The sequence below is a fragment of the Zea mays genome, chromosome 10, assembly GCF_902167145.1.
Source record: "Zea mays cultivar B73 chromosome 10, Zm-B73-REFERENCE-NAM-5.0, whole genome shotgun sequence".
NCBI lineage: Eukaryota > Viridiplantae > Streptophyta > Magnoliopsida > Poales > Poaceae > Zea > Zea mays.
Genome location: NC_050105.1, coordinates 143,241,332 through 143,265,644, shown reverse-complemented (window position 1 = coordinate 143,265,644; position 24,313 = coordinate 143,241,332). Strand labels below are relative to the sequence as shown.

Below are 24,313 nucleotides of genomic sequence, written 5' to 3'. Positions count from 1 at the left end.
GGACGAACACGAAGGCCGCGGGATTTCCACCTCTCTCACGCCCGTCTCCGGCCACCTCGCTTTCCCCCCTTCGCGCTCGCCCACGCGCTCGACCCATCTGGGCTGGGGCACGCGGCACACTCACTCGTCGGCTTAGGGACCCCCGGTCTCGAAACGCCGACATATAGAAAACTAGCAATGTACGGGACAACTAACTAAATAGTTGATTATGCTCAATAGTTGATCAAACATAGCCTAGATGATGAAAAAAAACACCATTTATTTTTGCGAAAAAGGACCAGAAAACACTAACACTGCTTCACGAAAAGCAGACAAAAAAAAACTCTCAAAAAATGCGCAGGCAACAGGATGGCCGCTTGTCAGTGTCAGCCTCTCCATGGGTCCACTCACTCGACTACTGCCGGCACATTATCGGGCAGGAAATTCGGTGGTGGGGGCGGTCCTGGGCCTTCGTTTGAGCGGGTCCCGTGCCGGGCCATCTCCCCCTCGAGCCGTCGGATTCTGCGCGCGCCCAGCCGCCCAATCCGATCCGACGGCTCCCACACGACCTGCCCCCGCGGGCCCGCCGCCGTCCCTTCCTGCCCGCCACGCCGGCTTCGTCTCCGTCGCCTGTCGCCTCCGCAACCCCCTCCCTCTGTGGCTTGCTTCTTCTTGGCCATGCGTATATAACAACTCCCACCACTCGTGATCTCCTCTTATCGCTCCCTCCCAATTCCTCCCCTCGATTCTCCGGGTCGATCCGGTCGCTGTCCGGCCCGGTTCCAGTGGAGGAGAATCGCCCGGTTTGAAGGAAAGGCTTGGAAAGGAAGGTCGGTCATGGCCGCTCTTTCTCCTTCTTCTTCCTCGTGTTATTTATGTTCTTGTCATGCTACCCGTCGTTTCTTTTACAACCTTTTCGGGTCTGGTTTGGTGTTCTTTGGTTGCTCGTGCCACAGTATGAAACTGGCCTACGAGTTTGCAGTTCACCTTTGAAATTCAGGGTGGTTCTTTCGCGCCTTTCTCGTTCACTTCTTCCGTAGCGACTGCCTGTGCGAGCTGTAGGCGCTGCAAGTTTGGGAATACATACCTGTTACCATCGTGATCGATCGCGCGATAGGTTTTATTGGGTCTTTGAAGATTTGATGGTCCACGAAAGTTCTGGTTTTTTTTTCTTTTGTCTCTGCAATCCAATTCCCTTTCATTTACTATATCAAACTTCCTCTGCTTTTTTTTTCTTATCGCAAAAGAAAGAACGAAAAACTTGCTCTGTTTTCTTCCCCGGATACAGGTCAAAGTCTATCCTCTGAAAGACGGAATCGTTTTCTGCTGCATGTTTCGGTTGCTTCGACTGTCTGAAACCAGCAACTTTCTTTCTCATGCTTTTTTTTTCTCACTTACAAGACAAAGATAATATTTTTCTTATGCGATAAGACAGTTACGATCCCATGGAATCCGTATGTGTCAACCGTCGGGTGCCTCCTACTCCCTCTGTGAATGTCGTTTTAACTTTTTTTTATTAAATTTTGACTGGCTCGGCTTATTAAAAAAAAAAACTCATCATTATCATTTATTTTCATTTTGATTTAGTTTATCATATAGCTTACTTTAACTATGAATTGGATTTTTCTATATTTTCACAAATATTCCGAAAAAGACAAACCGGTCAAAGTTGATGTCAAAAAAAAAATCAAACGACAAATTAATAGTCTCTAAAATTCCCGTAAAGCAAAATCAGTACACCTTTCGGTTTTGGTACATTATTGTGTTGTGTTGTGTCGTGGTATGCAGGCTTGACCAAATTGACCTTTCAGGATAGGAATAATTTCAGACAGGAAGGGGAAAAGGTTGCTAGTACAGCAAATTCGTTTGGGCGCTTTGGTTGTGCTATGAGCAGGCACATATATATCTAGACTGATTATAATAGGTAAACGGATCACCTGACTAATTTGGTTTACTTTGAAGAATTAGAATCTACCTAATAGATTAGACCGTTTGACTTAGAATTTGTCATTTCTTAAATTTCCAATGTTTAGATATAAGTCTATAGGACTGCCATGATGTGCTTCTATAACTTAATTGGTCTGTGCGTAAAGTATGATTATTAAATGAAATTCAATTCCCAGGATCCAAACATGCCAGTAAAATTAATGATAAAGATCATGTTCTTCACTTCTTTGGGTCTGCTGAGCCCATTTTAATCATACAGATTATAGTTTGAAGGCTAAACGGTATTTCAGTTGTTTACATTGGGTATTAATTAAATACTGATATCAGGCATGGTAGGACCTGAATCGGTAATGGTCGTGCTCGGGAAATGTCTGACTTGTTCCTACCACTTCTAACTCCAGGCAGTTATCTGACATGGAGGAGCACATGGGAAGACGAACAGTCGGCGGCCTGCTATTAACCAAGGGAGGATCAATTCTTCTCTTCAGAGAGGACGGTTCGCGCCCCAGGGCCAAGAACTGCTGCTCGCGCCATGGCTGCAGTGGTCATCATTCTGTTGGCAAAGCCAAAGGCAAGGAGGTGCACAGGGCAGCGGTGGCCAATGAATCAACACCGGCTACCCCACGGAGACCAAAGATTTGTAGGAATCCCGACAGAATGCCACCACATGGAACCAGTGCTCCAGGCAGCATCAGCAAGGATGCAGGAGGCTCTTGTAGCGAAACCGGCAACAGGTCAAGAGACACTCCCGGTCCCGGGCGTGATCTACTGGCTCGGCTCAAGGAGAGGGTCAACACATCAAGGAAACGGTCATTGAACAGGGAGAACAGCCCACAGTCACCGAGTGGATTCACTGCTAGTTCCCCGAGCAACAGTCGATCAGTCTCGCTCTCAAGGCCGTCGCACCGGGCAGCTTCGAGGGTAAGAAGAGCTGATGAAGGTGCAAATGCAGGAGCTGACAGTGTGCACAGAAATGGTGCTGGGGGTGCTAGGAGGAGTTCACAGAGGGGTGACGCAGGCTTGCTGCTAGTTGAGCAGCAGGTAGCAAGAAACCATGTGCCTTCTGAAGGGTTTCTTTCTGGGTTCATGGCGAGATACAGAAGCGGGCTTCAGGAAGGGCTTTCGTCCCTGGACGACAGCGTGGAGGATTCAAATGGGTACTTGCGCTTTGATACGGGTGGAATTGAAGAGGTAAGACATTCTATTTCTGTCACTGCACAATAGTCGTGCTAAGTCCAGCAGAGCTATGAAGAGAATGCAAATCGTATGATTACATTGTGCACTGCAGCTCCAGAACTATTTAATATTCAGCGATCGGCACAGAGGAATGAGGATGGATATCGACGGCATGTCCTACGAAGTATGTCTGACGGACGCCATTTTCCCATTTCCTTCTCGCTTCATCCTATTCTCTGTCTTGTCTTCAGTCAGTAAGCAGTTTCTGTTTGTCATGTTTTGTATCTCCAAAGTAGTCATATGATTTGTGACACTCTGCTTTGAAGGAGTTGCTTGCTTTGGGAGAGCGGATTGGTACTGTAAAAACAGGTCTTTCAGACGATGCATTGTCCACGTGCCTAAATAGGAGCCTCTACATGCCCACAGCTCCAGGGTCTCATGAAGATTGTGAAACAAAATGCAGCATATGCCAGGCAAGTTCATTTGTACTATATCAGATTGTTCTGTATCAGGATATTAGTTGCAACCTCTAAATTTTTTTTTTCTGTTGCGTGAGATGTTTCTCAGGAGGAGTATTTATCGGGTGAGGATGTGGGCAAGATGGCGTGTAAACACTACTACCACCTTTCCTGCATAGAGCACTGGCTTCGGCAGAAGAACCGGTGTCCTATATGCAAATCTGTTGCCCTGAAAACCAAGTAGCAACGTGTTTCATGTTTCTTTATAGATTCTTCATATCCTTTATCCCCTCCGCACCTCTCACATTTTCCCTTTTGGAATTCTTTTCCTTCCTTTTTCTTACTCAAAGCACTCATTTTTGTATCAATTTAAATCAGAAAAGGAAATCTTGTGTTGTGTTAGCAACTTGCTGCGAGCCTGGACCCTGTTGGCCCAAGGCCTAGTAAGAACAACCCAATTTATTACGGGAGAAGTCCACTGTCTGCTCAACTGTTGAAAGTACAGAAATGGATATCGTGCACTCCAACAAATCACAATCCTAAGGCCTTGTTCGGTTATTCCAATTTCATGTGGATTAGAGTGTATTGGAATATATTGAGATGAATTTTGACTTGCTATGAATTTAAATCGACTCAATATCACTCAATCCACATGGATTAACGGTGAAACGAACAAGCCCTAACTGTTTTCTTTCCCAAATACATAGCTCTTTGTATTGTACAGAGGAAAAGACGGGCCCGTATACATTATCAACTCATGCCACGACCACACATTAGAAGGTTGGAAACATTTTACAACATGATTACTCAGAAAATACTTTCAACGACCAAACAACAAGAAGAAATTCAAAAGCTCCCAACCTATCCAGTCTAAGAGCATCAAGTTTCTTAGGCTAGTTACTCTATATTTCTACTCTAAAAATAATAATTTTATCCAGTCATCAAAATTCTTTCCTCTATATCAATTTCTCCTGCACCCACATTAATCTATAAATTTCCTCTACATCCAACTATCATATATTTTATTCATCCACTCCCAATTACCATCTCTCGTTTACACCTATGCTCTCTCTGCTTCCATATGAGGGTGGTACATGTCGTTGCCAAGGCATAGTGGATGACGTTGATTCTGTATATCGATATATCTAGCGTTGTACTAGCTCTTTAGTATGATAGCATGTGCAACAGAGTGTATCGGCGCAGCTGATTTTTGTTTAGCGTGTGCAATAGCGTAGCCCGTACCATTCCCGGTGCGGATAGCCTTAGCTCCGGCTAGGACCAACGCCTATATTCATCTCTAAACTATTGCTAAAGTTCACTAACAAAAGGCATCAAAATGAGAAAGTTTGCTTCTTTCTTGTGTTGCTTACTGAACATGCAGGTTATCTTAACCCACCAATTACAAAACAAAAATCAATATGTCTAGGAACTTGGTCTCCCAAACCTAAACACAGCAAAATACCGAACCAAAATTGTCGTGCAAACACACAACCAATAAGCAAATGTTGAATTGTCTCCTCCTGGTCGCACAATACACCTCTCTGAATGTGACAGTCCAAGCAAAACAGTTTGATGTCCAACAATGATAGCAAGTCAAGTAAAAAAACTTACACTTTCACAGGGCCAAGCTTTTCAGATTCTGACATTGTTGATACACAACAACATCGGGATACACATAGTGCCATAAAGAGACATAGAGTTAAGAGGGAGCACGACACATGTCGGTGGTCATGCTGGACTTAGGCATGAGTGAGATCTAGCACACTTATAGTTAGAGGTTCAGACTGTAGTGTATCTAATACCCTATGTCCTCTTGCAACTTATCAATTAATAAACACAAATAGTGAAAAATTACGAGCTCAAACCCATTAAGCCTCAAGACCTATCCTAATGGTCCTGATCCACCTTTATGTTTGTCTACTTGATGAACTCTACTGCAAGAGTGTTCATAAAATGTCCAATACATGAACCCTTCATAGGTTGAATATACTCCATGGTAGCCTTTTTGTACTTGATAATGCTTTATAGTATAATTTGTCCACTCAATTTGTTATCGTCTACTCAATTTGTTATCCTCTTGTCCACTCCACTGCTAGGTCTGCCACTATCACGTCAACAGTAGCATTGTGCTCTCGTCCTAGCCTCTCCAATACCCACGAATCATCGTCAGTCAACAGCCACATCGGCTTTTCTCTTACAGACTTAACCATTTCATATTATCCAATTCAAAACATGTAAAACGATGCAATCTAGTATTTTCATTGAATTTAAAATACTCGTGACTTAGATGGTAATTTAAAACAAAATGTACATAACATGTTACAAAAATAAAAATAAAAAAATATTTAAAATATAAGTACATAACTCTAATTAGTGTCTGTACGACGACTCTAGACATGCTGAGTTAAATCTTGTCGGAGTTGAGTGTAAATTGGTGAGGTCGACATCTATGTAGTCACCTAATCTACACACAACATGTAGAACCTTTGACAAAAATAATTCAGAGCATAACATTTGTCTACTAAGTAATCGAGGTAGAGTCTTTCACGTGTCTTCTAGTGATCACGCCTAATATAGTGTCGATGTTGTCTCAACCTCAACAATGAACGTGTCGCTAACTGTTCTTTGAGTATTTGGATCTCCTCAGCGAGGGCTTCTTGCAAAACAAGAGTAATTTCTCCCTCAATCTTCTCAGTTGAGTCAGAACTCGTTGAAGACATGACACCTTTCAAGAGTTAGAATACAAGGAGAATGGTGAGTGAAATGAGCTCAAAGGTGTGAGAAATGAGCTCCAACTAGTTCCTCTATTTATAGATGGATTGAGAATGACATTTAATTTTTTTGAGCTCCAATAATAAAAACAAAACAGTTAATTTTAAATGCATAGTCCATCTGTCCATGCGGCCCTGACGTAGCACCGCGTGTGGACAATACCACACTCGAACGTCACAATAGTAGGCAGTGTCGCCCACTCTCACCAGGCAATAGGGTTGTCGCCCACTCGGCCCACACGTGACCCAGGGCGAACAATATCACTTAGGGACACAATATCACCTGGGTAGGTGGGCGGTATCATCCACCATTGTAACCATCCTAAGATCACGCTACAATTTAGTAGCCGTGATGATCAAGCGAGGCCAATTAATATTGTGTAATGTGTGTTTGAATCTGTCCACTAAAAGTGTTTTGGGTCTTAACATTTGTTTCGTCAATTTCCTTTGTCATGGTACAACTAATGAGCTGAATTTTGGCTGCAACAATTTTTTTGGCTTTGTGAGGTGTGGCACACTATTGGTTGTCATTCTTTTTTTCTTTCTCTTAATAACAGAAACGGAGTTAGATTTTTTAGGAGTGACTAAACTACATCGTATATAAACTCCTTCTATATTTTATCATATATATTTTATTTTTAGGAGTCTTTAACGAGGCTCTATGAACTCGAAAGCGGTAGGAGACTTGATACCCACCCGTTTCACCGCTACCTAAGTCACTGCTTAATACAATATACAATAAATAAGTATGCGACGGTATATCATGTGACCCATCCCAGGAAAAATAGTTATTTAGTGTTTTTGTACGTTAGCTCATATGATGGTCTCAATAGTAATATCACAACTCATTTTTTGACATGTTTGGCTAGTTGTCTAGCTTGAGCCTATAAAATATGCTGGAATGGTTGAAAGCGTTATTCGTCACTCTAAACAATGATGACTCACCACTATAACGATTTAACATTTATATAAAAAGCAGAGAATGGTTTAACAATTTGTTAAGCCACTCTAGATCGAGTGTATAGTGTGTGTATATATCATGAGCATAATTTGAGAGACAAAGCGTTATGGGCACGTCCTGGAGTGTAGCGAACAGGGTACACAGACTGACAGGGAGTGCGTGTTTGCTATTCACATGTTCCACACTGCACCATCAAAAGCAAGGAGAAAACTGCAGCAGTTTTCTCGCGATTTTGCATGTTCTGCATTTTTTAGTATGTCCCAGGTAGCATGTGCTGAAACTGAAAAGGCTGAAACAGATAGATAGACACCACCGAGATCGAAACCGAGAGCGTTTCTCATAGACACGTTTGCGGCCGGTGCACCTCCCCTGGACGGCTTCACGCAAGAGCCCAGGTGCTCGGCCCGGTGGCAACGGCATCCCCGTCCCCTCTACCGTACACGTCAATGGCACGTGGGCTCCACGCAACTCTACGTGGCCCTTGGGCGCTACGCTATCCCATCCTCCGTCACGTGACCTTCACGTCTCTGACATGCGGGGCCACCCATCCTGCCGCCGTTTCCCAGCTCGCACGCACATTGCCAACCGTTGGATTGTCCACCAGCTCGATCTCTCCCTCTCCATCCGCCGATTGCGATTCGTTTGGGCCCACTCGCAGAGAGTTACACATCGGCACGGCACATGGGTTAGAGAATGGCGCCGTCAGCAGCAGGAGTAAAATAAGGCAATTTCTAGGTATTTATTTAGGCGCAGGCTCGTGTTATCGCCCCGTTAATTATTTAATAATAATCGGATTCGCAGCTAATTAAATCTGTAAAGTATATCTTGCCCGCAAGGAAAGGAGGGAAGAAAATAGAGGCGGAGAGAGAGGCGAGGCGGAGGGAAAAAATCGAAGAAATCGCCGAGGGGATTGGATTGGACTGCGACTGTGGTTTGATTCTCCCTTCCACGCCGCGGTCCTCCTCCAGAGTCCAGACCCAATCCCAAGTCCCTAGTCTTGCGAGGGAAGGGATCCCAAATCCGGCGTCCAGTCCAGTCCAACCTATAGTCGATATACCCCCCGCCGGCTTGGACGTATCCTTGCCCCAATTCTGATTGACAGGAGAGGAGTTGGATCACGGAGCATTGGAATGGCTGCCGCCGCATAGGATGGAGCTGGATTCCTCCGGCCGCTTCTCGGCTGCCCCCGTGGATGCTGTGACCGTCGCGATTGGAGGTTGAGGCGGAGGCGAAGGCTTTCTTCAGTAAGAGATTGAAGAGCTGGGGTGTAGCTGGTTGGGTATGGAGGGGAGTGGCGGCACCGGCGGAAGGCGGGAGGACGCGGCGCCGCCGTGGAGGCCGAGCGAGGCCACGGCGTTCGGCCGTTTTGCGGCGGCGGCTGCTTCGCTGGAGCCGTCCCCGTCGGCCTCCGCCAATGGGGCTGCTGCCCGTGTCAGCAGCCTTCATGGGGTCAGGCGGAAACCGGTATGGCTTGTTCTCAACCCCTTGCTCTGTTCTTCCGCACCATCAAATTCATGGTAGTTCTGTTGCTTCCACATCATCGAATTCATGGGAACTATGAGGAAGTAGCATGTTAATGTAGCTAGATTCCCTTTTGTACTGATGATCAATTGAAACACGTAGAGTGATCATTTGACTGTGGAGTCGAGCTGTTGCTTGTGCATAGGTCCTAACTGGTCTATAAGAGTGGAACAATTTCTTAATTTCCGATTCATACATGGACTCATGCGTTATTGGGGTTTCAAGTAAAATTATTGCACTGCATACAACTGCAGGGAGGTTTCAGATTGAGAATGAAAGAATTTTTTAATAAGTAACAGCCTGCACTGGGATGATGGCTGACGCCTCGGCTCCCTGCCCCGGCGCCTCGGCTCCCTGCCCTGGCGCGGCGCCCTCCACCTCGGAATTCCAACCCGCCTGTTCGGCTTCCATCCCATCTCCCCTCCCCACCAGCCCCTCGCCGGCCATCTCTCCGGTACCGGCGACTACCACCCTGTTTCCCACCTCCTCGGCGTCTGCGTCCTGGTCGTCCCGGCGGCTGAGCTCCCAGGAAGGGCGGTCCAAGGCCCAGCGCTGGCGCGGCGACGCTTCAGCTGGAGGTTCCTCTCCATCTTCTCGTTCCTTTAAAGCTGCACTCCTCTCCAGCTCGGTTTGCGCCGCTGGTCTCTCCCCCTTGGCTAGCCATGTCTCGCCCTCCCCCTCCCCTTCTGCGCTAGCTGCTCCTGTTTTCCCCGCCAAGGTGTCGTCTGAGGTGACCCTTCCGGCTGTTGAAGGTGGCTGGCAGGTGGTTGATCGTAGACAGAGGAATCGTGGTGTGCACCTCCCTCGTCGAGGGTCCCGTGTGGATCTCCGAGGTCGGTGTTACAACTGCCTCTCTACTTCTCACCGGGCTGCTACTTGCCGGCGTCCAACAAGGTGTTTTCGGTGTCTCTGCTTTGGACATCGGGTGGCAGACTGCTCATCTCTGCCGGCCGACTCTCAGAAGCAGCCAGTGTGGCAGCGCCTGGGCTTCGTCAAGCGGTGTCTTCCGGGCAGTCAGGATTCCTCCCAGCGGGCCTTGGTGAGGCCGAGGACTCCGGTGCGGCCTCCGGTGTGGCAGAGGTTATCTGGCATGGACAAGGTTCATTCTCTGGGGGGCGCGCGCAAGACCTCGGTCTGGAGACGTCTTGCTTCGTCGCATGATCGTGCCGCGATGGAGCCTGTCATGGATCTTGAGAAGCAGCCGTCCTTACAGCCCAAGCGGAAAAGAAGACGTTCAAGACGCGGGAAAGGGGCTGCGGTGGTGGGGAACAGTCAGTCTCCCCCTGCTGACTTGGTTCCTCTCACGTCGAACTTGCCCTCTTGTGTTTTGGAACTTTCAACGGACATGGCAAGAGAAGAAGCTGCGCTCCGTCGAGCATTATTTGTCACTGTTACTGGTACCAGACCCGCTGTTCTCGGCTCGGAGGTGTTGGAGGAAGTGGGCCGTCGTTATTGCATCAATATTGACGATATGTCTATTCACCAGTCCAAGCCAGAAGACTTCCTGCTGTTTTTGCCGGATGAGGAAGTGGCGACTAGAGTGCTTAATGAAGGAAAGCCATTCAGAGGCCCTTTGTTCTCGCTCGTGTTCAAGCAATGGACAAGATTTGCACATGCCTCAGCTACGTCTTTCTCTCACTTGATGGATATTGAGATCAGGGGGATCCCAGCGCACGCGTGGGGTCTGAACACAGCCAAGACACTTCTTCGTGGCTCCTGTCACATCTTGGAGTTGCACCCCGCCTCTGCGTGCAAGTCAGATCTCTCCTCACTCAAGCTTCGGGCATGGTGTCTGGATCCGAAGAAGCTTTGCAGGGAGATGGATCTCCACATCATTGAGCGAGAGCCATTTATTCAGGAGGCGAGATGTCTGACCTACAAGATTAGCATTGCTGCTAGTCCGGCTCCCCTTCAGTTACCCTCGGACAGCAGTCTCTCTCCTTCAGATGAGAATGCGTTTCATGGTGAGGAAGATGGAGATGTCCGGGGCCCGTCCAATCCCCGGTTCCGACAACCACGCCCTTTGCAGCGTCAGCCTGTCCACCTTCGCCTCGGATCACATCAGGGCGTGGGCAGAGAACGGTCTGTGGCTGTGCATGGAAATAGGATGGTGGCGCCGGTCCTAGCTCTGGAAGATGGTGCTGCTGTCTGTGCTGGTGATGGGCTACTGACCTCACCTGGACCTTCCTCGCCTCAGCACGGATGTTTGGCTGAGCCGCTGGAGAAGGCTAGGTTGAGCTCGCCCCTTCCTGCCACTCTTGTGCCATGCATGACAACCTTGGAGAATATCTTAGCTGGGCCGTCTGGGTCTGCTGCTGTGGGGTCGCTGGATTCTGTCCTCCCTGTTTCGCCCCAGCGACACAGGACTGTTGCTGTTGCTGGGTCGCTGGAACAGGCTGGTGCGAATTCGCCCCTCCCAGGTGATTCATCTAATGCTGTGGCCCCCCTGAGAGTCTACTCGAGATGCAGATTCCGAAGCAAACACGCCCCAATTCAGGAAGGACAGTTGATACAGGTTGTGGAGGTCAACATTTCAGAGAGGCCTTGTCTGAATCTTTCGGAGTCTGTGGATAATTCTTTGGCTGGGTGCAATGCTGTTGCCCCTGCCCTTGATTTTGCTGCTGAATCCCAACCACATGAGACAGCAAGCTTTGAAGCCAGAAATCAAGAGTTCTTCAATGGAATCTCCAAGTATTCTTCTGGGATTCTTCCTGTTCCGCGAGTTGATCCGCACGTTGATCCTCCACCTTCCCCGCCTGCTGCTCCCATGCCAAGAAGAAGTCGCCGTGTTGCGGGAGTTGGAGTGGAATTTAATCTCCTTGACCTGGGAGGTAGAACTACCAGGAAAGTCATGAGATCCCTGCATATTATCTCCGAGAATGAGGGAATTAGTCAGGAAGCCTTGGATGAATATACTCAGTTTTTCAAGCGCCCCCTGATCCGTAGTGAGGTGGAGGCTCTTGCTGCCCTGTTTGGGTGGAGAGCCCCTGTGTTGGTTCCCCTTCAATAAGGGTGTTGTTTTCTGGGTGGTGATGTAAACTGTGTTTCTTAATGGATCCATCCAAAATTCTTATTTGGAATGTGCGAGGTCTCAATTCTCGTGCTCGTCAAGATTCTGTTAGAGAATTAGCTCTGTCCGTTAAGGCTGAGGTGGTATGTTTGCAGGAAACTAAGATGCAATCTATTGCTAGTAGCACCTTAATTTCTGTTTTGGGCGCTGAATTTTCTGAATATGTCTTCTTGCCTTCGATTGGAGCCAGTGGAGGAATTCTGGTGGCCTGGAAAAATCATTTGAGATTCACAGGTGCGAGCAGAATTGATAATCACAGTGTCTCCATTCAGTTCCATAAGCAAGAAGGAGGTACCTGGTGGTTAACCTGTGTTTATGGTCCCCAAGGGGATGATGAGAAGATCTCTTTTCTGCAGGAGCTAAGAAATGTAAGAGAGGGCTGCAATGGTCCTTGGGTTGTTGCTGGGGACTTCAACTTAATCTACAAAGCCTCTGACAAGAACAACAACAATTTCAGCAGAGCTATGATGGGAAGGTTTAGGCGATTTATCAGTGATCTCGACCTTAAAGAAATTCCTCTCCATGGTCGGCGTTTTACTTGGTCAAATCAACAAATGGTGCCCGTTCTGGTCAGATTGGACAGAGTCCTATGCTCAGTTGACTGGGAGTTTCTTTTCCCTGATGTGCTGCTGCAGAGTTCTGCTTCCCAAGACTCTGATCATTGCCCATTAATTCTGGGTCTTCGAGATAATATATTAGGGAGTCGACGTTTTCATTTTGAGGCTTTTTGGCCTAAATTGGAGGGATTTCATGATACTGTACGCGATGCCTGGGACTCAGTTGGTACAACGAACTGTCCTTTCCTCACTCTCCACTATAAACTGAAGAAGACAGCCAGGAGGTTGCAAGCTTGGAGTGATAGGCAGGTTGGTCACATTAGATCTCAACTAGCTTTGGCAAAAGAAATTTCTCATAAGCTGGAAATTGCTCAGGATGAAAGGGTGTTGACTCCGGATGAATTTTGGCTGAAAGGCAAGCTTAAAAAACATTCTTTGCTTTTATCCTCCCTGAAGCGTACTATGGCTAGGATGAGATCAAGGATTTTATGGCTCAAGGATGGTGATGCCAACACGAAATTCTTCCACCTGCATGCCAAACACCGTAAGAGAAAGAATTTTATTGCTACGTTGGTTGATGGGGATGATATCCTTACTAGCCATAGGGACAAGGCTGCAGCAGTGGATGGTTTCTTTTCAAACTTAATTGGTTCATGCTGGGACAGAGAGCAAGCAGTGGATTTGGAGGCCCTTGGCCTTTCTCAGCATGATTTGGCTGCGCTTGAGGCTCCCTGTTCGGAAAGGGAACTATGGGATACCATTAAGCTTTTACCTTCTGATAAAGCGCCGGGGCCGGATGGATTTACTGGATGTTTTTATAAGTCCTGCTGGACCGTTATCAAATCTGATATCATGGCTGCTACTCATGCTGTCTGGAATAATAACTTTGTTAATTTTGACAAGTTGAATTCTGCTTACATTACCTTGATCCCAAAAAAAGAGGGGGCTGAACATGTGAAGGATTTTAGGCCAATAAGCCTTGTGCACAGTTTCGGCAAGCTGATTACAAAGATTCTTGCCAACAGGCTGGCTAGCAAGCTTAACAGGCTGATTTCTCCAAATCAGAGTGCCTTCATCAAGGGGCGGTTTATTCAAGATAACTTCATGCTGGTGCAGCAGACTTCCAGATTCCTTCATCGCCAGAAGAAGGCCAGTTTGCTTCTCAAATTGGACATCACCAAGGCCTTCGATTCGGTCTCGTGGCCTTTTCTTATTGAGGTATTGGCGCAGCTTGGGTTTGGACAGCTTTGGAGGGATATTATCTGTGGTCTGTTGGCCTCTTCGTCTACTCAGGTCCTTCTTAATGGTTTTTTGGGGAGGAAGATTATTCACAGAAGAGGTCTTCGGCAAGGCGACCCTCTTTCCCCAATGCTTTTTATCTTGGTAATGGACATTTTGGCCCTGCTATTTACTAGGGCCGAGGAAGCAGGTTTATTGCAGCGCCTGTCGGACAGGGTTAATCTCCACCGGATCTCTATGTATGCTGATGATGTTGTCATATTTTTGAGGCCCTCGGCTGCTGACATTTCCACTACATTAAATATATTGGATTTGTTTGGAAAGGCGTCTGGGCTCCGCAACAATGAGCAGAAATCTAATGTTTTTCCCATCCAGTGCCCTACGGATGACCTTGTGCTGGTCCAGAATTTATTGCCTTTTGAGAGGTCTGAATTCCCTTGCAAATATCTTGGAATTCCACTCTCCCTTCATAAGCTGACCAGAGAACAGATTCAATCTTTCATAGACAGGGTGGCCGACCGTCTTCCGAGTTGGAAAGCTGATCTTATGACTAGAGCCGGTAGGAAGATTATGGTTCAGCATGTGCTCTCCAGTATGATCATATATTTGGCTATGGCCATTGATTTTCCTCAATGGGCTTTGGAGGCAATTGATAAAATTAGAAAGGGTTTTCTTTGGAAAGGCCGCAAGGAAGTCAGGGGAGGACATTGTCTGGTTGCTTGGGGAAGGGTGTGCAGACCCCTCCATTTGGGAGGGCTGGGTATTTCTAGTTTAAAGGAACTTTGCTGGGCCCTTCGTATGAGATGGTTATGGCTTCATAAAACTGATCCTGAAAAACCTTGGGCTAATCTCCCTATCCAAGTTCCAAAAAAGGCAGAAGCTTTCTTCTCCACTGTTTTGGTCTCTAAGGTTGGAAATGGAGCACACACTCTGTTTTGGACAAATAAATGGATCTTGGGGCAGAATGTGTGTAGTCTGGCGCCTAGGTTATTCGCCATCATTCCTAAAAGGATTGCAAATAGAAGAACTGTGCTTGAAGCTCTTGCCAACAGAAAATGGATATCTGATATAAAGGGTGCTCTGTCTGTGGGAGTTCTAGTGGATTATCTGAATCTTTGGGAGCTTCTTTCAGAAATAGTGTTGCAGCCTGAAGTGGAGGATAAGCACATTTTTAGTATTGCAGCAGATGGTAAATACTCGGCTAAGTCGGCTTATGAGGGCCTCTTTGCTGGGTCAACGTCCTTTGGTCTCTATCACCTGATTTGGAAAACCTGGGCACCTCTAAAGTGTCGGTTCTTTCTTTGGCTGGTTGCTAACAAAAGATGCTGGACCGCTGACAGGCTTGCGAAGAGAGGCTTAGATCATCCAGCTAGGTGCCTCTTTTGTGACCAGGAAGCTGAAACTATTGATCACATCCTCGTCTCCTGTGTGTTCACAAGAGTATTCTGGTTTACTCTTCTTAAACCGTTTGGGTTTCAGAGACTGGCTCCCCAGCCTGGACATTCTTCATTTATGGCTTGGTGGGAGCAGATTTCTGGGTTGGCTTCTGGTATCCGTGGTAAAGGTCTTAATTCTCTTGTGGCCTTAGGAGCTTGGATAACCTGGAAGCATCGTAATAGTTGTGTTTTTGATGGTTGTACTCCTAGTTTAGATCTGTCCATTAATTTAGCCAGGGAGGAGAGGCAGTCTTGGGAGATGGCTGGGGCTAAGGGTCTTTCATACCTTGCTGCCCTAATTCCTGGAGACTAGGGAGTTGTTTAGTTTGATGGATTTTTTCAGTTTGCTGTGTTTCTGGCCCCCATGAGGAGGCCTTGTAATTTGTCCAGATCTCTTTGATCTGGATATATCTCTTCTTCTTAATATATTGAGGCGCAGTTCTCCTGCGTTTTCCCAAAAAAAAAATGAAAGAATTTTTAACGTGGTTTCCAATTGAGAATGAAAGAATTTTAAGGCTTGATAATGCTTACTATTGTAGCTGGTAAGAATGTTCTTGGGTGTAGTACTCACCTCTAGTTGCTTTAGCATATTCCCGTGCTAGTGTGTAGTTAATGAGTGTTTTGGGTTGCTCTTTTCAGACTTTGATGAGCATCTGAGCAAGACCAAACCAGTATCATAGAGCACTTGCGTGTCATATATTGTTATGTGTTTCTTCCTTGTGTCTATGTGTATATTGATGTTTAGTTCTCTTGTATGAACCCTTCTTTTATGTGACACTAGTGAAAGTGCACGCGCGGCACACACGTGTAAAGAAAAAATATCTAGTATGTGGGTGAAGATGGCAACTTATATTAGGAAGGTGACGTCAGAGGTGTTTGGAGTGACCAAAAGGAGCAGAGTTGAACCTAAGGATACTTGGTGGTGGACCGAAGATGTTCAAAAGGCAATAAAGTAGAATACATAATGTTACAAGAGCTTGTTCCATGACAGGAGCGTGGTCAACATAGAAAGGTATAAAGTGGCAAAGAAGACTGCAAAGCGAGTTGTGAGTGAGGCAAAAGGTCGAGCCTATGATGATCTTTACCGAAGACCAAGTACAAATGAAGGGGAGAAGGATGTCTATAAGATAGCTAGGATTCGAGAAAGGAAGACGAGGGACCTCAACCAAGTTAATTGCATTAAGGATGAGATGGATCAACTCTTGGTGAAAGGACAAGATATCAAACAGAGGTGGCAGAGACATTTTGACAATATTTTCAATGGTGAGAATTAGACTACGGACACCCAATTGGATGACTCCTTTGATGATTTAAATAGATGCTTTGTACGCATGATCCAAGAATCAGAGGTCAAAGAAGCTTTAAAGAGGATGAAAGGGGGCAAGGCGATGGGCCCGAATGGTATGCCAATAGAGGTGTGGAAATGCCTTGGGGATATTGCTATCATTTGGCTAACCAGATTGTTCAACCATATTTTTCGATCAAACAAGATGCTCGATGAGTGGAGGAGTACATTAGTGCCAATCTTCAAGAACAAGGAAGATATTCAAAGTTGTACAAACTATCGAGGTATTAAGCTCATGAGCCACACTATGAAGTTATGAGAGAGAGTTATTGAGCATCACTTGAGAGGAATGACGTATATCACCATAAACCAATTTAGATTTATGCCTGGAAGGTCAATCATGGAAGCAATTTTTCTTAATAAGATAGGTCATGGAGCGGTATAAAGAACAGAAAAAGGACTTGCACATGGTTTTTATCGACTTGGAAAAGGCCTATGATAAAATACCTAGGCATCCCATGTGATGGACATTGGATAAGCATAAAGTCCCAACAAAGTATGTTACACTCATTAAGGACATGTATGACAAGGTTGTGATAAGCGTTCGAACAACTGATGGTGATACAAATGTTTTCCCGATTAACATAGGACTACATCAAGGTTCAACTTTGAGTCCTTATCTATTTGCCTTAGTGATAGATGAGGTCACGAGGGATATACAAGGAGATATCTCTTGGTGTATGCTTTTCGCTAACGATGTAGTTCTAGTAGATGAAAGCCGTGAAGGAGTAAATAGAAAGCTAGAGTTATGACGCCAGTCCCTAGAGTCAAAAGGATTTAGAATTAGCAGGACCAAAACCGAGTATATGAGATGTGACTTTGGTACTACAATTAGTGAGAAGGGAGATGTAAGCTTGGGAGGCCAGTTAGCACCAAAGAAGGACACCTTCCGTTATTTGGGATCGATGCTACAGAGATGGTGATATTGATGAAGATGTTAACCATAGGGTCAAAGTGGGGTGGATGAAATGGCGTCAAGCATCGGGAGTCCTATGCGACAAGAGAGTGCCACAAAAGTTGAAAGGCAAGAGAGTCCTGCTATATTATATAGGGCTGAGTGTTGGCCTACTAAGAGACGACATATCCAACAACTAAGTGTCGTAGAGATGCGTATGTTGCGTTGGATATGTGGGCACACAAGATTGGACCAAGTGAGAAACAATGACATACACGATCGGCTAGAAGTAGCGCCAATTGAAGAAAAGCTTATTCAACATCGGTTGAGATGGTTTGGGCTTGTCCACCGAAGACCGCCAAAGGCACGAGCACACAGAGGCATCATAAGACGGGACAATAATGTGAAGAGAGGTAGAGGACGACCAAACTTGACATGGTAGGAGGCAATCAAAAGACACTTGAAGGAATGGAATGTACCAATGGAGTTGTGTTTGGATATAAGTGCTTGGAAAGAAGCTATCCACGTGCCCGAACCGTGATTAGGTCTTTTCCCTTTTAGTGCTCTCAAAACCTTTTTCCTCTCCCCTTTCTCTCTCTCTCTCTCTCTCTCTCTTTTTGGTGACTTCTTGTTGGGTTTCAACTCTAGCCTACCCCAACTTGCTTGGAACTAAAAGGCTATGTTGATGTTGATGATGTTGAATGGTAAATAGAATGAAGGCTTGTGTTTGCAAAGCTTGTATGTTTCCTCATAGACTGGCAGATAATGGAGTTTATCGCCGGACTCCCACATGCTTCAGTAGTTGGTTTAGTTGAAACAATGGTAAATAGAATGAAGGCTTGTGTAAGCTTGTATGTTTCCTCATAGACTGGCAGATAACAGAGTTTATCACCGGACTCCCACATGCTTCAGTCAGTGCAAGGGCCTTGTTCTGCTATTAATCACAGTTTGAGGATCATCAATCAATCTGACCATCTCATCAAGAACCCACTCGGCCGCAACTTCCGAGAAGGCCTTGATCGCAGTTCTTGACAATGGTCTCAAGCAGGACCAAGGAGAGGTACTGGACCCTTGACCCCACGGATGAGTTCCACACTGTCAACCTTCTTTGTGTTCATCAAGTAACAAATCTCCAAGTTTGAGTTCCAGTCAGGCCCATCCAGATTCTCTGAGGTGGCATCCACAACAATCTTGTCAGCTAGAGTCTGTCCCTTGAACAACTTCATCTTGAAACTCATGGAGCTCATTCCGGCAGTCATCTTTTTGCTGACTTATGTCCCGGTGATCTTCAGGCGCTCACCAAAGGCGCTAACCTTGTCCATCAGGTTATCACTCATTTTTGCTACAGAAACTCCGAATTAGTCAAAAAAAGGTATGCCATAGTTACATAACACGTTGATGTGATGATTAGTAAAAATCTCATGTCAAACTTCACGGGCGTTGAAAAAACCGAATTCTGCAAACTAAATTGCACCTTGTGTAGACTAATGTTATGAGCTAAGGAAAAAACCCTACTTAGACAGTCTACATAGTTTCAATTAGCATATCCGCAAAAGCCGAAGCATTTTTTGCATTTTGCTTTGGTAAGAGATCAAAATTGAACACGCTGAATATGAAGAATTGTACTAAAACCTCTAAGATAAACCAATGATAGTACTGTAATTTGTAGTCAAAATGATTTGGCTAAGCAATCATTATATCTGAGACAATGACTGCAGCACAATAACAAAATAATGACTAAGCAATATTACAGCTAGAACAAGCAAAATATTATTAGGTCATTAGGTGGCATACTGAGATCACGAAAGAAAATCAATACTACTGTCATAAACAAAAAACAACAATAATAGTTTAGAACAATCACAAAAACCTCTTGCAATCCATGACTGCAGCACAATTAGCAACAATACCAGGGATACTGAATCACAAATTTGCATTATAAGATAACAATACTACAGCCAAAGCAAACAATTCTATCTAACTCAAGCATTGTGCTCTTAATTCTATTAATTAGTCATTAACAAAACCACACCAAAATGGTAATAGCACAAACAATTAGCATACACAGAAATATGGTTAAATAGTGGCTATCTCAATAACTAAGACATTAGTGGAAATTATAATAATCAAGCAAACATAAAGAGGTCAGGGCATTTCCCTTATCAGTTGCCACCCCAAGGATAATCGAGTGATATCAATAGCTAAGGAACACAATAATCTAATTATGCAATACTACTATAATGTACCTATGTACGATGAACGAAAGTGAAACGGCCAAAAGGTACAATCGTCGGTAAGGACAGAATACGAAAACAAAATTAAACTCGACCAGATCAACTCAGTAACAGAGGTACCAACATAATTTGATAGATACTTCTGCTTCGTTTATGTTCCAATCTCAAACAGATCGAGTAATCAATAGGTGAATGCTTGATAGGTAGGCAGAGTAGGAGAAGATCCCGAGAGGGCACACCCCGATGCTGGTCGCTAGCGGGACCGACGATGGCGAGCTGGTGCTGCTGCCGGTGAGGCTTCTCAGTGGCCCTTCCATCCCAGAGCTGCTAGACATGGCGGCACAGCGATACGAGAACGGCCAACTGGGCGTGCTGCGGGTGCCCTGCGACATGGGTCACTTCCGCCAGGTCCTCGAGGGCGCCATGCACAGATGCGGGATCAGCTTCACATGGCTAGGGGTGGCGGCTAGGGTTCATTGGATTTTTTGCTGCGTTCTGGGTCGTGGTCGAGGTGGCCCGAGGCTGCGTTCGCCCCTGCACGCGATGACCGTGGAAAAAGTTTCTGCGTTCCTGCCCTGCCGCTATAGAGGACCGTACAATTCCAATAAACAAAATAGATCTAACGGCTGTGATGGACGGAGAGGGAGAGTTTCTGCGTTTCTGCTGAACGCTCTGACCGTACGATTTTAATAGATAAATAGATCCAACGTCTCTAAGAGACCTAAGAAAACTGGATCTTTTATAGTATAGATTATCTTCAAGTCTATCATACAACACTTGCTTGTGACATACTTATGGGTTTCTTCCTTATGTGCATGCGTAATATTCTGTTTTCTTGTAGAAACCCTTCTTTCATGTGATATTATCTTCTGTTAATTTTGATGCTCTGGTGTTCTCTGACTCTTTTTACAATGCAGTTTGTTGCAAGATTAACAGCAGGCATCATTCAGACATATCTAGAATGTGATCCTGAGTTTAAGTACTCAGAGGTTCTAAATCCAAAACGCTTCCTCACCAATCCCTCTACCCCAGCCCACAATGATGGGCTTGACAATGCAAATTGGGACCTCATATTGTACGTCAACTTGGAGTTGGTTAATAAGATGTCAAACAGAAGGTTATTCTTCTTTCACTTGGTGTTCGTCGCGCCATATTTGTTTGTTTCGTGATATTGAAGTGTACCTTGTTATTATTGTATCTAGGTTTATTGTCAAGGAAATGCTTGGGCAGGGAACTTTTGGTCAAGTAGTCAAGTGCTGGGACACAGAAACTAATGACTATGTTGCTGTGAAGGTGATAAAAAACCAGCCTGCATTTTACCATCAAGCTATCATGGAGGTTTCACTATTAAGAACGGTACGATAGTTCATTAGAAACTGAACTTCATTTGCTCAATAGGTGTGACTAACCATTAAGATTGTGGATGTACTTGCAGTTAAATCAGAAATTTGATCCTGATGATCAGCATAACATTGTCCGTATGCTTGATTATTTGTCATTTCAAAATCATTTGTGCATAGCTTTTGAGATGCTTGGTCAAAACCTGTAAGCTGACTTCTCAAAACCTTTTTGCCTAGGAGCTTCATCTTAGTTTTTTTAACACTACAAGCTCCCATTTCAGGTATGAACTGCTCAAAAGGAATCACTTAAGAGGTCTGAAATTGAAATATGTTCAAGCCTTCTCAAAACAGGTGACATCTGTTATTGTATCATATGAATGCCAATTATCTACTTCTATGTTATGAAATTGTGTTTGTTTATGTTTTTAGATATTGGATGCCATGGTTGTGATGAGAGAAGCTGGAATAATTCATTGTGATCTGAAGCCAGAAAATATCCTGTTAGCTCCCAGGCGAGTTACCCTTTTGATCATTGGAATTTTCCATCATAGTTTTTGGGTTACTACTTTAAAGAATACCGTAGCTTGACAGCGTAAAAAGATGAATTTTACAGCGTCGCAACAGCTGCAGCAGTGAAAGTTATTGATTTTGGATCAGCGTGCCTGGAGGGTAAAACAGTTTACTCGTACATTCAGGTTTTTTTTAACTTTGTAGATCATTTTTATTTCTTATTTAAGTAATGTTGGTTAACTGAAATAAGGTATTGATTCTTCCCTTATATTTTGATAGAGCCGCTATTACAGGTCTCCAGAGGTTCTCCTTGGCTATCCGTATCCTGTATAGCTACTGGAAATGTTTATCATTTCATTCACTACGGTCACAAAAACATGACGTTTAAGACAAGATTTAGTCAAACCTTAAGAGTTACAAGCATCAACAGCAACTTCTAAATCTTTTAGTTTGGAGACATACAGATCCAAGATCAAGCTAGGGCCTAGGCCAAGATATGAATGAAATTGCTACAGCTAAATTACTAGAGCCTAATCCTTCATTGTTCAAGTGATTTACTATTGATTTATTTGGCCAAGACCCGGGCTGCAGCACGGCCAGCTCAGGGCCAGTGTCCGCCACTGGAGACATATATGTGTAGATTTGTATTGGAAAATGATTACAAAATTCTCATAAATTTGGAGGATTTTTAGAACACATTATAGAAGTTGAATAGAAGATGTATAGAGAGTCAAATGTGTCAAGTATTTGTGACTTAGTAAAAGCTTCTTGGTCATTTTTTTGTGGAACACTGTTCACTTACTAATGTATATTTTTCAATAAAGTGCTGTCATTCTGCTGTTCTGGCTTTTTCTTAGGTGCAGTTGAAGTGGCTTTCTTGAACCTTAACATTTAACAGATATACTACTGCGATCGACATGTGGTCATTCGGCTGCATAGTTGCTGAACTGTTTCTAGGCTTGCCATTGTTTCCTGGAGCAACAGAATATGATGTGCTTCAGAGAATGGTGAAAATTCTCGGGCAAGTTTATTTACCTCTAAACTATGCATTTTTGCATGCAATCATATTCATGTTAATGGCTGCATGCTAATGCTTTATTGAGTCTCATGTAGTCAATCTTATATTTTTATTTTCTCCTTCATTCAGCTAAGAATTTAACACACCTGGGCATATACTTGCAGAGGCCAACCACCAGATGAACTGCTAAGGGAAGCTAAAAACACTGTAAGGTTTTTTAAACATGTTGGAAGTATATATGCTGGCAATGCGGCACCTATTGGTCTTTCTAGTGCATACAGAATTTTAAGTGAAGAAGAGGTTGAAGCGGTAAGTTTCTTGTGATTTCACCCAAAATGATTCTGGATCCTTTGGTTTAATACTCTGTTACTGTGCACTGCCTTACTATCTGTCCTAATAGCAGAGAGATTCCAAGAGGCAAAAGATGGGAAAGTGGTACTTCCCACACCTGAAGCTTGACAGACTCATATGTACCTATCCTTGGAACAATTCTGAACTGGCAGGTTTGTTTAATGTCTCCTTTCAGTTTCTAAATTAGAGTTATGATCCTTAGATTATGTTTTGTGCTTTTGGTATAGTATGCTTGCTCTTTGTTAGTCAGGTCAATCTAATTTTATTGCTTTGCCATATTTATCTTTGTTTTGTTATTTATTAAACATGATGTTTGTATTTTCTTAAGTTGTGTAGTTTCTTGTGTTAAAAGGATCATCTTTCGTTTTCACGTCATGTTCATTTGTACAGTATAGACTACCGCTGGAACTTAAAGCTACATAATTGAACTTGTAATTGACATTTTTTAGCTGGTTTCCTGAATATGCGAATGAAACTTCTTACAATAAATCTTTGCAAGTTTGATATTATGTTCTCAGGTCTTGCATTTTGATTCAGAGACAGAGAAAACAGATCGTTTGGGATTAGTTGATTTCTTGAAGGGACTCCTTGAATTTGATCCAAATAAGCGATGGTCACCATTGCAGGTATGGCTACTGCGATTGGCAGAATTTCATTTTCTAACTGTTACGTACACTCTCATGTCGGGGCTTTTGGCATGTCTAGATGTTTTATCCTTTTGACATTTCAGTATTATAATTTTTAATTGATTTTGCATGCACTACACATTCTACAGAATGTCAGGTTTTTCATAACAAGTCCATATTTAGAATAACTTTGTTTATGTCATCTAGAATTAACTTGATTATTTTCTGAAACCTATTTCAGGCTCTACACCATCCATTCATAACAGGAGAATCGTTTACTGGTCCATATGAGCCAATACCCGAGACTGCAAGAATTGTGAGTATGGCCTTATTTTCATATTTTATTTTGTACGAAAAAATATGCTTCTGTTTGGGGGGTTAATGTATATCTATAGCTTCATAATAGTAGGAATTACGGACATTGCCTCTTGAAACTATTTTGTGATGGCGAATTACGGCGTATTCCTTACGTATTCCTTAATCAAGGGTGCCTAATCTAATCCCACATGATTTGATATTCCTATTACTCATGTTCCTACACTGTTGCTAGTGGAGTCTGATCTTTGCTTATCTAGTGTGATAGAATGTAGAGGTTAGTTCCACTAGGCACTCCTTTTGGTGATGGGTTGTATCCCATCGTTGTGGTTTGTAATGACACTTATCCTATTTCCTAATGAAATAGGGGGCTCTGCCCCTTCGTCAAAAAAAAAAAATCAGTGCACATTAATATTTGCCTGCATGATGAGCGCACCTACACTCTCTGAGTATCTTTAAAACTAGTTCTGGAAAACTTTTTTTTGCTCATGTTCATTCAGACATTGATCCCGTTCTTCTCTCCCTAACTTGTCCTGTCTTTCATTTGTATTTTAGCCTGTTGCT

At 44.2% G+C, this 24,313-nt stretch overlaps 1 protein-coding gene across 4 annotated transcripts; it reads left to right on the top strand.

Annotated features, from left to right (window-relative positions):
- The first annotated feature begins 449 nt into the window (after window positions 1-449).
- Window positions 450-4,025, top strand: LOC100285033 (zinc finger, C3HC4 type family protein). Of its 4 annotated transcripts, none has more exons than XM_035963082.1 (6): window positions 630-809; window positions 1,796-1,903; window positions 2,328-3,117; window positions 3,215-3,286; window positions 3,429-3,575; window positions 3,670-4,025. In XM_035963082.1, exons 3-6 carry the CDS (start codon window positions 2,341-2,343, stop codon window positions 3,802-3,804), a joined length of 1,131 nt encoding a protein of 376 aa, XP_035818975.1. In that variant the 5' UTR covers window positions 630-809; window positions 1,796-1,903; window positions 2,328-2,340; the 3' UTR covers window positions 3,805-4,025.
- The last annotated feature ends 20,288 nt before the right edge of the window (window positions 4,026-24,313 follow it).

Bases quoted from the DNA above. Each gene is read 5' to 3' on its own strand.
- LOC100285033 (XM_008663812.4), top strand. From the start codon at position 2,341: ATGGAGGAGCACATGGGAAGACGAACAGTCGGCGGCCTGCTATTAACC. The intron at 3,118-3,214 runs GTAAGACATTCT...TGTGCACTGCAG, and splicing joins ATACGGGTGGAATTGAAGAG to CTCCAGAACTATTTAATATT. The intron at 3,287-3,428 runs GTATGTCTGACG...TCTGCTTTGAAG, and splicing joins TCGACGGCATGTCCTACGAA to GAGTTGCTTGCTTTGGGAGA.